At 42.5% G+C, this 16199-nt stretch overlaps 1 protein-coding gene across 1 annotated transcript in view; it reads right to left on the bottom strand.

Moving 5' to 3' along the window:
• The window catches only part of CCDC60 (coiled-coil domain containing 60), a 131546-nt gene extending 128190 nt beyond the window's left edge, over positions 1-3356 (bottom strand). Inside the window, exon 1 of the mRNA XM_006908707.1 lies at positions 3267-3356. Coding sequence (XP_006908769.1) covers positions 3267-3356 — 90 coding nt within the window. The remainder of the gene's footprint in view (positions 1-3266) is intronic.
• Between the last annotated feature and the right edge of the window lie 12843 nt (positions 3357-16199).

Here is a 16199-nt window from a genome sequence, read left to right as displayed (position 1 = left end):
TAGGATATGAGCAAAGCACCCGGTATGGTTCCTGGCTGTTTTAGGGTCTGTGCAAATTAGGGGAGCTCCTTTCTGTCCTGTTTTTAATGACAGTGAGTTAGAAACCTCAGGTACCAGGAGACAGAGCTTGTATAAGGGGTTCCACAACTTTACGGGTTTTTGCCAAATCCCATTTCTGCATTTCCATTCTAGAATATGGAGGGGGTGTTCTAAGTGGCCTCTTCTTTTGATCTTTCCAAGGAAGAAAATGTGGGTCCTTGATATCCATATGTGCCCAGCTCCCTCCCTTCCCTGTAGCGAATCCCGTTAGACTTCTCTTTTGCTTCCTTGGGAAACAAAAAGAGAAAGAGCTCCCTGACAGATTAGGGAGCCGGAGCCCCACAGAGGCTTTCCTCAAGAGAAGATGTTCTAGCACTGGATTTGCATATATTATTCATATTCCTTCCTTCAGGAAAAAACTACGTGAAGACGTTGTACGAGGCAGTTGTACTAGGCAGGGTGCCATTGTAACATGAGTGATGATCTCGCAACTTTCCTCCCTGTGAGAAGGAAAGTGGCTAGTTTCAGAAGACTTCAGGACCCATCGGGAGATTTTCCTCAAGTGTCGCCTTTAGACTAGTGCGTGGTGGACTCATAGTAAGTGGCATTACCATGCAGCCAAGTGTGGCCTCACCCTCATCCCCTGAAAGTCCAGACTATTTCCCCAGAATGATTCTCATTGGACAGTTACCTGGTTACCTGGCTGCCTGCCATTTTTTTTTTTTATATGTCACTTTTCTCCCTTCCTAAACAAACATAAAAACTATTTGAAGCCAGCGATTGTGCCTCGTACCTTCTTTTTGTATCCCGCATGGTGCATGCTAAGCGCTATCACCGCTTGATTAGCATGGCGAGGCAGAGAGGGCTTGAGCTCTGGAGCCAGACAGACTGGAGTTCAAATCCCTGCTCTCTTCCTTGGGGGCTGGATGTCCCTGGGTTAGGGACCTGTCCTCACTGAACCTCTGTGTTGTCACCTAGCTCATGAGGAGGTAGCAGTTCATACCGTGAAGTATTGCAGAAGGTGTTGAAATAGCACACACAAAGACTCTTGCTCAGAACCTGGCACGTGGTGAATACTCAATTAGGCCAACTGTCACCATTGTTATTACTACCACTGCAAATGTCACTGGTTTGATTTTTCACCTGAAATCGATCCTAATCTTTACATATTTTCTTGCAGCTTGTCACTTTTGAGCTAGCTTGGTTTAGATTAATCGGCACTTTATGGTAGCTCAACATGTTGAAATTTCTAAAGGCGCGATCCTGCAGATGTGAACCAGGGGACACTCTGAGGGGTTCCTTATTTCCTAGAAAGTCAGGCGGGGACAGCAGGATTTCAGAGTCTTTTGTGCCTGAGGCCTTAGTTAACTTAACAGTTCTCTGGAAGCTTCTCTCTTTCTGACCTTCCCGAGTGCCACCTACCCTCGTCCAAAGAAAGAGATATTTCAACCTCTCTATCTTCCTCTGCTTTCTTCATCTCTCTGTCCCACAGTGGAAAACTCTATTGCTTTTACTTGGATTCATGGCTTCTTCCCTTCTCAAGTCTGACACACACACACACACACGCGCGCGCACGTGCACGTGCACGCACACGCACACACACGAGTCTGAATCAGCTGTCCCTCTCTGAGTTCCCACAACACCCATTGATACTTCCCCAGCTCTCATTAAACACCCTGCACTATAATGATCTGTTTCTTATTTCCTTTATTCCCCATGCCAAACATACGCACTACAGATTGTGAAATTTTTAAAGGCAAGTCTCTTCTGTTATAAGAGCATGTGTTTAGCACAAAACAGCGGTTCGATAAGTGTTTGCTAAATGAATGAAATCACAATATAACTGAAATCTAGGGAGTGCTTCCTGTATGTCAGGAGCTGTTCTAGAAGCTTCGAGGATATCAGTTAATGCTCACAGTAATCCCCTGAGAAGGCACCATGATCGCTCCCTTTTACAGCTGGTAACACCAAAGCGGAGAAGTTCTGCAACTTGCCCAAAGTCACAGAGCTACTAAGGAGCAGATCCAGGGTTCAGACCCAGACTCTTCGGGTCCATTGCCCATGCTTTTACACTCACCTCTGCTTCTGAAACAGCCACCTTGCTCCTCATTCTTTTTCTCATTCTCCTTCCCTGACTCCGACCGCCCCCCTCCCCACACCCCACACTGCTATGCAGTCCCAGAGGGGGCTGCTCGGGATGGAACCCACTTCTGTGTAGCATTTTGAGGTGGAAAGAGCACATGAAGACTGCGTCTTGCAGAATGAGCTCACTAAAAGAACTGAGCAATGAGGAGTGCATGAAGATGTGTCTGTCCTTAGAAAACAGAAGCTCTGGAACACACTGGGCTCCGAAGTAAGCACAGCGGAGTTTTAAGCTCACTTTTGTGCACTGACTTCTCCCGAGGTCCTCATTCCTGGAGCAGGACTCCAGGTAGACCACAGTGGGCCGGTGTGGCCTTTGACCCTCTCTCCCACTGTTCACCTACCTTGGCCGATCACTGGTGATACAGGGATTTGTGGATACAATAACAAAGACACACTTAACAAGGACAGAACTGGCCTACCCAATTATGACCATTTTAAAACAGAAACACTTGACTCTGGTCGTTAAATATATAGTGATGATATTTCTTTGTCTTTCAAATCAACAACAGTATTCCATGTCACATATACACATTACCAAGTGTTAGCATCATGCGAAACAATCCCCATATTTTACTTCATTTAGTCCTCACACGATTTCTTCCTAGTTGATGTACCTGTCCTTACGAGGAAATAAAGGCTCAGTGATGCTGAACAACCTGTCTCATGTCAATAACCAGTGAGTAGCAAAGTCAGGCTTCAAAACCCAAAGTTCAGCACCCTGCAGCCTCTCTGTAAGGGAGAGGATGTGCCCATACTTTGAGCCCAGCTGATCTCTGAAAATAATTTCTGCAATGGCCAACCTACAATTTATCTTCATTTTTTCCTGGTGTTCTACAGTGTCACTGCCTATTTATCCCATCATTTTGGAATTACTGGCTAATAGGATGGCCTAACTCACTGTCTGGCTGCTGTTTTCATTCTTTATGAGAAGCCAGCCATTGATAGCAATAGGGATGTGTCTCGACAATATAATTACATCATGACTCTTCTCTCTTCCCCTGTCCCTGGTTGGTCCAGAGGCTAATTCCTATGTCACTTGGTCTTGAAAACGTGAGTGGTTTTGGCAGAGTGGGGAGACTTACCTGTGTTAGAAGTTCTGAGGCATAAAAGGAACAGAGGGCCCTCGAGTTGGGGGAACTCTGCATCTTCTTGGTGGCTGGTACCTTGGTCATCTTAGAAATCCTTCAGGCTTAGCCTTGCCCCCAAGGGAAGGGTTTTTCCAGTCACTGGGGTATAGAGTTTCAACAATTTCACCCTGACTCCCAAGTGCTAATTACACAGGCTCCAAAGAGGTTTCTGACTCAGGAATAATGAAAAGCAAATCATCTGAGTTCTCACCAACAGGATAAAGAAGTCCAGACAGGGTAGATAAAGAAAGCCTGGAATTATTCACATTTTTAGAAAGTTACAAACTTTTATGAGCTTTCCCTCTTTTTAAAACAGAGTATCTTTCTCTCCCATAAACAAAAATAAAATATGAATTAAAAAAATAAAACTCCACTGATAAAATCTGAGGGGGGCTCATGGAGGGGTCTCCAGGTCCCCATTTTAAGGCAGACCCAACTAACGGCTCAGGTTCCCACTGCAAAGGAGAGAAAGGCAGCAAACTGCCAGGCTGGGCTAACTAGGTTGCCTGGCAACGAGACGCCGTAGCGGGCTTCCTCATTGGCTGGGATTGGCAGGGGCGGGGTTGCAAGCTCTCACAGGCTCCTGGGATGATGGCGGGAGCAGGCAGCTGGCCAAGGAGCCACATTCTCCAAACTGTTTTCTCCTCTAAGGCCTGAGGACTTCGACCCTTTCTTTCTGTCTCACTATAACAGACTGTGCTCTGTTTTAAACTCTGCTCTGTCCTGCCACTAACCGACTAGGGATTTCTTGTGTCGGGGTTTGGGTAGCTCAGTGTGTGCCTTCAGTCCCGCAATTACCTTAACCTGAGATGCCTATTTCTTGTCTTTTTCCACCTGACAAACTCCTACTCATCCTTCAAAGCCTACAACACACACACACACACACACACACACACACACACATACACGTATGTATGTGTATGACATTCACTCACCGACTGCTTAGAATGTGCTAGGCACTGCTGTTTTACATATATTAACTCAATCCTCACAAAATGTCTTTAAAAGGAAGGCGTTTTATGACTCCTTTTACAGATTAGGAAACTGAGGCACAGAGGGTTGAATGACATGTTTAAGGTCACACAGAAAGTGCCTGAGCTGGGATTCAAAGCCAGACCTGTTTGATTTCTAAAACCCGAGCCCTTAACCACTTAGCTGCACAACCCAGGATAAGACGCGAAACTTTGCCGAGTCTTGGTTTCCATATCTTTAAAATGGGGAAAACAACCTTACCGCAGGTTGTGGAGGATTAAAACAGATAATGTATGTAAAGGCTGAGCACATGAGGGGTCCCAGTTAAGTGGCAACTATCATTATTTCCTGACACCCCGTCTCCAGGAAGAATTACTCATCTTTACAGTGCAGTGTTCATTCCACAGTGGATATTAATACTAATATTTATTGATCACTCGCTCTATGCAAGGTGCTCTACTAAGCACTTCACATATATTAATTTATTTAATCCTTCCAAATACCCTGTGGGGTCGGTTGCCAGCTTGCAGAAGATTTATTGCACATGCTCTGATTTGCATGCTTTATCCTTGGCATTCTTTCGCACTGGATCAATCTGACTCATGTTTTATCTCTAACTACTGAGGATTATGAGGTCAGCATGGCCACACAATGACCTTACTTTCTCTTTAGAAGGTGCCTGCTGCCAGATGACCCTCCACAGAATACAAAATGCCTCTCCCCACAGCTCCAGATGCTGATGCTTGAAAGTCATTGTCTTCTTGCCATCATCTGAAGACTGAGTCTGACCTTCCCTTTCACAGAAGTTTTGGTCCTTCTGCTTCCTTTGTGGGCAGCATTAGCAATCAGCGAGCGCTTTCAGAAGGATGCAGGTAAACTGAATCACGTTGAGAAGATGGGGCTGGGGACAAGAGAGAATTAAAAAAAAAAAAACAAAAAAAACAAGACAGAATGGGAAATGTTTAGCCCTGAGTGGCACAAAGGGCTGTTGTTCACATGGCTTTCAGAGACAGGCTGGGAGAAGAAGGACTCAACTAGTTCTGTATGAACCCAAAGAATAGAACGAGGGTTTTGGCTCAATATGAGGAGATCCACAGCAAAGCACTGTTTTAAAAGTCATGGGCTCTGGGGTCACACTGACTTGGCCACTGAGAAGCCTCAATGATAATCTCGTAGGACTATCGTGAAAACCAAATGGATAGTCCGTGTGAAGCACAATGCCTAGCAAAAAAGGAAGTGCTCAGTAAATGTTAATGCTTATTTCTTTTGTTGTTAATACCCACCTGTCAGAGCCACGTGAGAACTGGAAGTAGAAAGAGCTCTGGAATCGAAAAAACCTGTGTTCAGATCCTGACTCTGCCATTTACTATTTACTGGTAAACGAGGTCTTGGTGAAGTCACTTCACCTCTTCAAGCCTCATTTTCATCACGTATATAAATAGTGATGGTTATGCTCACCTCATACAGTTGGGATGCCTAGATGAAATGATGAATGAATAGAGCCCAGCACCCAGTAAGGACTCAAGGCATGCTATTTCTCTTTTCTGTTCATGAAGGGGCACATTTCATTGGGAGAGAATGAGTTACCCAGCACTAGAGGTGTTCAATCAAATAAGATCACATTCTGAGGTACTGGGGGTGAAGACTTCAACAAGCTAATAGCACATACACAGTGTTGGATGGATGTTGCTGTTTTTCTCTCAAAATTTAAAAATATCCCTATCTTCCCCTATGAATTTTCTGTGGCATCATAGGGTACCTCGGTGCACACTTTGGGAACTACAAGGCTATAGGAATGTGTTCTGGCTTTGAGCTGATCAGCCTGGATGGGCAAAGAAGTTAAAACTCACAAGAGTAGACGCGAAGTAATGACTAATAGGACCCCTCAAGGAAGACACGTTTTATATTCCCCAGAGGTCCCCTTCAGACTGAGGTAGGGGCGACCCTGTGGCCTGCTCACCAATGATGCAGCATCAGCTTCTTCCCTTTCCCTGTTTTGCTTCCCCACACCCCTTCTGGTTCTGCTTGGTTGGCCTCCCACATAAACAAACCACTTCTACCCAAACTCTTGTCCCTGGGTCTGCTTCTGGGGAACACAACCTGGGTCATTGTGTACTGGGATAACCAGGGAGGTCAGACCTGGGTCGGGCCCTGAGGTTCCCCCTTCCCTCATCTCGTTGCATGGATTTACTACCTTCTTTGATCACCTTTCCTCATAATCACCATCTTACCATTGCTCCCACGAATCTTTCAAAGAATTTCTTGATATTCTCCACGTTTCTTAAACAGTGAAAGGCCAACATGTTTTTAGAGAGGCAAACACATCCCCCAACAGCGAAATATTTGACAACTAAGATATGAAGTGATTGTTTAATTCTTAATTCCCGGTTGATTTATGCAAAATATAAACTGAAAGACACGAAGTGACAGGCATTCTCTCCTCCCAATTTGCCAAAAAGAAAAGCATCCGAAGACATTAGAAATAGATGTATCATGTAGAAGAAAAATTTTGGAATGTGTCGGACACCAGCTGGGGTAGCCAAAGTGAAATCTCAAAATCTGCTAAACACTCGAATTTCAGTCAGTAATACATATGTTTGGCATTAAAAACCTATTGGAAAAGTCATCATTTTTGAGTATCTTTAAAATACTCTTCTGTGTTGCATCTAGCACCCGGAGAACTCCTTCTGGGTATTTTTACTGAAATGTCAGCACTTGGCCCAGGCCAAGAGTAAAACTTGGGGCTCCCCTGACACTTGGTAGCTGGCAGTCTATTGATAAATTGCTGCTGGATGAAATAACTTTGGATCATGTGTATTTGCACCATCTCCACGGATTCCTGTATCTTGTCAGATTAAAGAAGAATGACTGCTTGCTACTATGCCTCTTGGGGGCGCTGTGGCCCCGTATCCCATTTCTACCCCATCCTCCAAACCACACCCCAAGAGTGGGGAGGTTCATTTGGATCTTTGCAAACAAAGAGAAGAAAATGTAATGTCGACCTCCTTCTCCTTCTCTCTTTGCTTTGGTACACCAGGCCCCGTAGCAGAGAAAGGACTGGGGCCTCCAGGAATATTCCTAGCGAATTTTCCCCACTGGAAATCTAGGACGTGGCCCAAGCTATCTCCATGGGCAATGCTCTCTGCTTTTATGTGCTTCATCTCACAGCAGGCTTGGCTGCAGGACAGATGGGAATTACAGAATTATTAATCCCATTTTACAAAGGTAGAAATGGAAGCTCTTGGAGTATAGTTCTGTGTTAGTGGTGGAGGTTGCCTGAGAACCCAGGTTTTATGATTCCAGATTCAGGGATTTATTTCAGCACTCTGTCAAACTGCCTCGATGGTCTTTCACTTAAAGGTAGAGGGGTGTGTGTGGGGTGTGTGTGTGTGTGTGTGTGTGTGTGTTTCAGTTCAGCAGCAAACCTTGCCAAGAGAATTGGGATTTTCAAGCCACCTGAGAGACTTTGTCTTCTCTACCCTTTGGGGGAGCCTTTACTGTAACATCCACATAAGACATCTCAAACCTCCATCCCAGGTAGGAAAGTACTTCCCTGCCAGATATTCCTATGGATTTCCAAGTAGCTCACAATTTCTTGTTCAGTACACACTTTAGCCTGCTCCTTACCTGTGTGGGTAGAACTGTGACATGCCACCCCCCCCAAAAAAAATATATATGCTCAAATCCTCAACCCCTGTGCCTGTGAATGTGACCTTATTTGGGAGAAGAGTCTTTGCAGATATAATCAAGTTACAACGAAGTTATACCAGATTAGGATGTGTCCTCATCTCATGACCTCTGTCCCTATAAGAGTGAAATTTGGAAATAGAGACAGAAGACATCCAAGGAGAATGCCATGTGACAACAGAGGCAGGGATTGGGGTGATGCATCTACATGCCAAGGAACACCACGGACAGCCAGCAGCAGCCAGAAGCTGGGACAAGGCAAGGAAGGAGCCTCTCTTCAGAGCCTTCAGAGAGAGTATGGCCTTGTCAATGCCGGGATTGTGGACTTCTGGCCCCAACTGTAAGGGAATAAATTTCAGTTGTCTTAATCCCTGCAGTGGGTGGTAATTTGTTACAGCAGCCCCAGGCAACAAAGGCACCACCCATCATGCTCCGGCTTCATTTCCCTCTCCACCCCAGATGGGATCTTAGAAGAAGACGGCTGCACAGCTCTGCAAAGTCAGCAACTTAAAATTAAATATTAGGCACCAGTGAATTTTCAATTCAATAAAAAATAAAGTTCCTAGGTGAATCTAACACACAGGTAGGGGTCGGAACCCCTGCCACACATCCTGTTTGTAAACTGCTTTTCCTACGTAAGATGTAAACATCCTCCCATTTCTATAGAGATATTTTTAAACATGGTTTTTAAATGAGCGCTTGCTAAAATGGAATTCTAATTTCATGGCTGTCCGGCAGTTTGTTCAACCAATTCTTTAGTATTGAACAGGAACCAGTCTGTTCTCATCTTGGATCTACAATAGTAGTTTCATTTGGATGGGATGACTTTTTGTTGGTTGCAGAGACCTGAGATCAACCTTAGCTGATCATCTACCCCTTATTGTAGGACACAGAGCCAAAACCTCGTGTAGTGGACATTTGCTGCTTTTTTTTTCTGTTTAGAATCTGTACTTCCATTGGGGAATAAGTCCTACTCTACTTGGATCATGGGATTTTTTGCGAGGGTCACAGGAATGAGCTTATCATCACACCTGGCCAACAGAGAACCCCGTTTCCCACAGTGATTGGACCAGAGGTAAGGATGTCAACCAAATTGGGCCAATCAGAATTGTTCAGGGAAAGGGGACTTCCTCTTAGGTCATGGAGCTAGAAGGATGTGAATTGGACTCTGTCCGTGGGCATTCTTGTGATACAAGGAAAGCCTTTCTATAAGAGAAGAGAATGAGGCTAACTCAGAGAGAAGCAGATTGAAGAGAAAGATTGAATTCTGATGAAACTTGTGTGCTTGGATCTAGGCGGGCTTGAGGCTAGCACTATCCAAAAAATTCCATTTATGTGAGTCCATGGATAACGTCTTGTTGTCGTGACTATGGTTGTTGTTACAGTCTTCCTTAAATTGATTTGAGTTGAGATTTTTGTCACCTGAATCGGAAAGAGTTGACTAGTTTAACTCTTTTCTACCTGAAGCATTATTTCTTATTCCAGTCTCCCAAAATTCTATCTGGGATTTAAAAATGTCCTCCCACATAAGAGGCAGGCCATCTTGACTGCAGGGACATGAGAGCCGGACTTGAGAGTGATTCAGCTGAGAAGCAGTGTAGCGTGGGGTGGCGGGGAGCCTAGGATTTAAGCCAAACAGAACTGAGTTTAAACCCTGATTTTAATCTTGTATGTTAGCTGCATGACCTTGGGAAAGTGTATTAACTTATATAAGCTTCAGCTCTCTCATGACGAAGAATGAAAATCAAAACTAAACCACAAAATAAACAAACTAACAAAACGGAAACGGATTCATAAATACAGAGAACAAAGTGATAGTTATTGGATGGGAGGGGCTTGGGGGAACGAGTGTAAAAAGTGAAGGGATTAAGAAGTACAAATTGGTAGTTTTGAAGGGGAATGTAAAGTAGAAAGTACAGCATAGGAATATAGTCAATAATATTGTAATAACTGTGTATAATGCCAAGTGGGTACTAGCCTTATCAAACTGGGGATGGGGAACACTTTGTAAATTATGTAAATTATACACCTGAAACTAATATAAAATAATATTGAATGTCAACTATAATTGAAAATCAAAAATTCAACCAATTGATCATCAAACTTATAGGGCCACTAGGGGGTTAAATGACATAGTTATCTATCTCTTTGTCTATATGTCTCTATCATCTATATAGGTTAGAAAAAAAGCATGTTAACAGATATGCTAGGTGAGGAACATAACATATAATACATACAAAATATATTTTAACTATCATTATTAGCCCCCAAGTTCTTTGTCCTCCTAGAAAGTCTTCCTCCCTCCCTCCCTTCCTCCCTCCCTCCCTCCCTTACTCCTTCTTTGTAGTTGGAATCCACTGATGGACAACATGTGAAGAATGATGGTAAAGAGGAACTGGGCCAGCCTTTGCAAAGACTGAAACCCAACTTTAAGTCAACTCAATCTCCAACTACCTTAAGGTGATCTTCCCTCCTCTAACTGCCAGAAATCAAAAATATTCCTCTCTGAAGAATGATAATGTTATTCAGAGCCTCACAATCTCTCTCTCTCTATTTTTTCATATACATTGTCTGGCGAGCAATAAAAAATTACCCATAGCTAGGAGACAGGCCGAGATAACAAAAGAGCAAGAGAAAGAAGAAACAATAAAAGCAAACTGAAAGGTTATCCAGATATGAGTTATCAGACACTAGCTTTAAAATAACTGAGACTAATATGTTCAAGACTATAGATATTGCTATATCATTAAGTTCACTAATCTTTCCCTCTTCAATGTTCATGAATCCTAACCAGTATATGCTTCATCTCAGACATTGTAGGTTTTATTTGTAGAAATTTAATTTGTGTCTTTTTTTTTTAATATTCCATGTCCCTACTTAACATGCTCAATCTTCTCCTTAGCTACTTAATATTGGTTTTGATGTCTTTGTCTATTAAAAACTGTCATATCTGAGTTAGTTTCAACTGATCGATTTTCATAAGATTATAGGTCATATTTTCCGAATTTTTTGTATGCCTGATGATTTTTGATTGGATGCTAGACATTGTGGATTTTGCCTTGCTGGGTACTGGATACTTTTGTATTCCTATAAATGTTTATGAACTTTGTTTTGGAACATAGTTGAGTTTGATCCTTTCAAGACTTGCTTAAGCCTTGTTGGATAGATTTAATCTAGGGCTAACCTTGCCCTTTTACTGAGGAAAACTTTCTGAGTACTGAGTCAATGCCCCGATACACTGTGAGATTTTCCACTCTGGCTTGTGGGAGCAGGCGCTCTTCCTGGCTCTGTGTGAGTTTTGGATATTGCTCCCTCTGGTCCTTGTGGATGGCTCTTTCATAGCCTCAGTGAGTTTCCTCGCATGCAAGCACTGGTCAACACTCAGCTGGAGACTCAAGAGGAACCTTCTGCAAATCTCCCGAGTTCTTTTTCTGTGCAGCTCTATCCTCTTCAGTACTCTTCTCCGTGAATTCTAGATGCCTTGGCCTCCCTGAACCCCCAGCTCTAGCTCCCCCACACAGTGACTGCCATTCCCTTTCCCCGTGCTGCAGTCTGGAAACGCTCTCCATCAGTAAACTGAGGCAATCCCAAGCCTCCCCTAGTTTGTTTGTTAACTGACTCTCAGAGATTACTCTCCTTCATTGCCAGATGTCTAATGTCTCAAAAACTCTTGTTTCATATACATTGTCTGATTTTTTTTTCCTGTATGTTTTCAAGCAGAAGAGTGCATTCAATTCCTGTGAATTGAATTCAATTCCTTGGCCAGAAAGTCTATGACTGTGTAGTGAAATAGCTGAAGTTAAGTACTCCATAGATAGATATAACATCGTAATTGACCAAGAAGGAAAAAAGAATAGAGATTATCTTTAGAGAACAGGTAGGAATGGTAACTGGGAGGTTCTATGCTGTTGATAATGTTCTCCCTCTTGATCAAGGTTGTGATTCTGTGAGCATGTTCACTTTGCGAGAATGAAATGCTGTATGTTTACGATTTTTATATTTTTCTGTGTGTATGTGCTACACAATAAATATGTTTATTTAAAAATACATCAAAACTACAAAAATAAAACAGATTTTCATCATTTGTTATTGAGGGCAGATCTTAAGATTCACACCAAGATCCGGTGTGCTATAGGCTTTGGAATCAGAGCTAAGTTCAAATCCTGTATCTATATTTACTACACATGTACCCTCGAGTCTTATCACCACCTCTATGAATCCCAGTTTCCTCTTCTCAAAAATGTATGTTATGTCAATACTTATCCCACAGAGTGGATGTGGGGACCAAATGAGGTATTTAATATAAAAATAGACCAAGCACATAGTAGGTTAAAAATAAGCCTGAGTTTCAACTCAACTATCAATTAATAGGGTCATGGACATGGACTATAGGCTAGTGGTTACCAGAGGACTATAGACTAGTGGTGACTAATGGGGAGGGGGAGGGGGAGGAGATAGATCGAGTAAAGGGGGTCAAATATAGGGCTTAGAGAGAGCGTGAAGTGGGTAACGGGGATCAAATATATGGTAGCTGCAGGAAACTGGACTTTAGGTGGTAAACACACCATAGAATATGCAGATGTCAAATGATAATGTACACCTGAAAATTATATAATTGTATCAACCAATGTTACCCCAATAAACTTAATTAAAAAATTTCAAAAATATCAATTAATAGAGAGAATTGGCGAAATGAACTATGTTACATTCTCAGTTCTTGAAAAAAGAATGAGGTCATTCAAAAGCACTGCTTGAGATGTCAGTCAGGATCCCAGGAAGAACAAAGTGACATAGTCAAAGGGGGATCGTTGAGGAGAGTTTCATTAAGGGGTTACTTACAAAGTCAGTGGGACCTAGCAGGAGATCGTGCAGTACCTCCAGGCTGGCAGCAGTGGGGAGCTGTTACCAACCCTCGATCCGGAGGGACAAAGGGAGGGAGCAGTTAGCAGAATGAGAAGAATCTGAGGAAGAGGGCTGTCCAACAACAGAGCTGTAGCCTTCTGAAGAAGGAAGTGACCGACCATGGCAGCCTGGCATGGAGGGAGCAGAAGGGCTCAATTCCCAAAGCCCATTTTCCTTCTGCCTTCTTTTCTATTGCCAGTGCCTCCAGTCTCCAATGGGCCTCCCATGGGGATGGCCCAGCTCCATGTCACAGGGCAAGGGAGCCCAGTGATGCAGTCCATACAGGTCAGCTTCCAGAAGCACAGAGCATGGTGGAAACGAGTAGGGAATGAATTGGGTAAAGGCTGTACAAATGGAAGACATCCAGTACAATCTTCAAGATATATTAAGTTCGAAAAACAAGAGAGATGAAAACTAAGTCGATCATACGCCAGCTTTTTATTAGAGAGGAAGAGAAAGTAGAGAGAGAGGGAGGGAGGGAGACTTTAGAAGGAAATTGTACTCACGGTCACCTTGAAGTGGGAAACAGTAGCACTAGGGCGGGATTAAGTAGGGGAGGGTGTATGAGTCAGGGCCCAGCAGGACACAGATGACCGATTACAATGAAGGCGATATGAGGAGGGTTTATTTACAAAGGGAACATTTACACAGGTGCGGGTGTAGTGGAACAGAGGAGAAGGTGCAGTAACTGAGGGCTAGAATCAGTGAAGCTGTGATCATTTCTGTGGGACGGGAGGAGAGAGGGGAGTGGTTACCAGCCCTTAAGGGACAGAGATCATGTCCTGAAGGCCTCCTTGAAAGGTGCTACGATTTGTAATTGAGGGACCCGGCTAGTCCGAGGCAACCTTGCAGGAAGGATGCCCTAAACACAACCTACTCGTTTCATTTCCTCTGATCTCCTGCCGGTGCCTCCCATTGGCTCAACTCACCTAGAGCCAGAGGGCATGGAGCCTGTTGGCACCACAGAGGCAGAAAGTGGATGGTGGGGGGCGGGGAGAATGGACAAGCAGAAGTATAACTTAAAGTATAAATATAAAGTATAACTTGCTTTACCCTGGATAGCCTTTTGTACGTGTGCATTACTTTAAACTACACAAATAAAAGTAAATGCCATTTCCTTTCCCTGTTTTGCACACAGAAGCAAAGAGAAAAGTTTTCTCTTTTAAGGGAAGAACAAATGGCTTTCTATTCAGGGCACAAAGCTTGGACACAACAGTTTTTTCCCCAGAGAGCTGAGCATTCTAGATTGATCATTACCAAGACAAGGTGGAAATGTCTATATATGTGTGTTTATCTGACCCCAAATGCATTTCCCCCTCTTCTGAAAAGTGACACCTAAGAATTTAGTTTACCACTATTTTTTCTCTGCCTCTCCCGCCTTTCTCTCCTACCCGCGCCCAGCATTTCCCCCCTATAATTTCTTTATATAACTTACAATTTTAAACTCGCAATTCAGCTAACCATTTGGGAGGCCATTTTTCCACTCCTTGCCTCCTTTCCAGCATCATTGTGTAGACAGTCTAGATGAGCTGGCCCAGTTTTTCAATTTCCTGACAATATCTTCCTTGGCCTCCTTGCTTTGGTTTGTGTCCTCTGCTGCTGTCTGCCTTCTGTTCAAGGACAGCTTCAGACATGCACAACCGTTTCTTGTCTCGTAGTCACCCGAGTCCTGTCACTTTGGTAGAAAATGTCTTTCTTTCTCTTAGCTTCAGTGACACTTCTTTCTCAATAAAATATGCTCTTTCAAACAGGTGTTGAGGAATATGACATTCAGAATATATAATAGCTGCATTCTAACATACAGTAGCTAAAAGAAGAACTGGAACTCACTGATGTGGAAAATTCATTCAAAAGATTTGCATATCCATTCACCCCAAGTCCTCACCTCACCCCCACTCCCCTTAGTATGTTTTCTGATTTTCTATGTTTTATTTGCAAACTTCATCCTCCCATTGAAGAATCATGAAATTGAAACGAGTCTTTTCACTTGTTTGTTTTGGGACGATTATAAAACACCAAGAGTTAACCAAAACAAACAAAAAAAAGCACTGCTAATATTTGGGTATATTTCTTCCAGATATTTTGAGAGGGTTTTTTAGAAGTATACTTACCTTTTGAAATAAAAATAAGCTTGAAGAAATTTTTGCCTCTAGAAGTAACCAGTCAATTTATTTAAAAGTATAAATAACACAAAAAGTATACAGATAAAAATGGAAAACACCATAATCTCTCCACTCAGGGATAATAACTTAGCCTTTTGGTATAGAAAGTTTCATATTCTTTCCACATCCATCTATATCTTATCCGTTCTGTTATTTTCTTTGACAAAATTAGATCGCATTAAATATACTAATTTTTAACTTACCGACATCTTTCCCTGTCAGCGAGTCCTGATTTACACTGTCACTTTTCACATTTTTGGTACCAAAGTGAGAAATACATTTGAAACTATGATCCAGTACAGTGTGTGTACAGTCCCTCTATATTTATAATTGAAATAAAAGTTTCATGAACCACTACTCACCTCTATTATGTATTCTGTACTCTGTTATTTTCTGTTTTATTCTCTTTCCTATTTTAAAAATGCCGGTTATGACTCTGTAAATTGATTTCTAGGACCACTAATGTGTTGCGACTTGCATTTTGAAAAATGTTCTCCTAGGCCACAATTTTAATGGCTTTTTTTGTATTGTGAACTCCAGAGTTTTAAAGTTATAAGAATCATAGAGGATGTCTTGTTCAGCTTCTTCGTTTTATATGCAGAGGAGTAAGAATTTTATTTCCTCAATTGTTGGTACAAGAATTCCCTCCAGGAAGGGAATTTTCTTGAGGGAAATATCTTTATAACTGCTTGGGTGGGGGTGAGGGTGGGCGCGCGGGTAGGGTGCTGTGGCTGAAGCAGCCGAATCACTCTGCCCAAGGCATAAACAGGTATTTGGAATAGAGCACATGGAGCCACATAGCAGAGCGGGGGCAGAACCTGAGTTAACAAAACAAACAAAGAACTTCGAGAAACAAGAAAATCTAATATCGAAATTATATTATTTTCATTGCTATGCTGTAAATTCATCTACCCTCACAGATTTTCAGTAAGGTTTAACATTAAGTCTCTTTCAGGAGCAAATGATAGAGATAAAACTCAAATGGATTTAGAAAAAATAAGGTAGGAGTGTTTATTTGTTTATGAAATTAAATACACCAGGCGTGACTGGGTCCAGGGCCTTAAATAATGCCATGGACACTTGATGTTTTTATATCTCTTTTCTTTTCTTTTCTTTTCTTTCTTTCTTTCTTTCTTTCTTTCTTTCTTTCTTTCTTTCTTTCTTT

This window comes from Pteropus alecto, unplaced genomic scaffold, assembly GCF_000325575.1.
Source record: "Pteropus alecto unplaced genomic scaffold, ASM32557v1 scaffold113, whole genome shotgun sequence".
NCBI classification, from domain to species: Eukaryota; Metazoa; Chordata; class Mammalia; order Chiroptera; family Pteropodidae; genus Pteropus; species Pteropus alecto.
The sequence above is the reverse complement of the archived record's forward strand: the minus strand, read 5'-3'. Positions and strand labels throughout refer to the sequence as shown.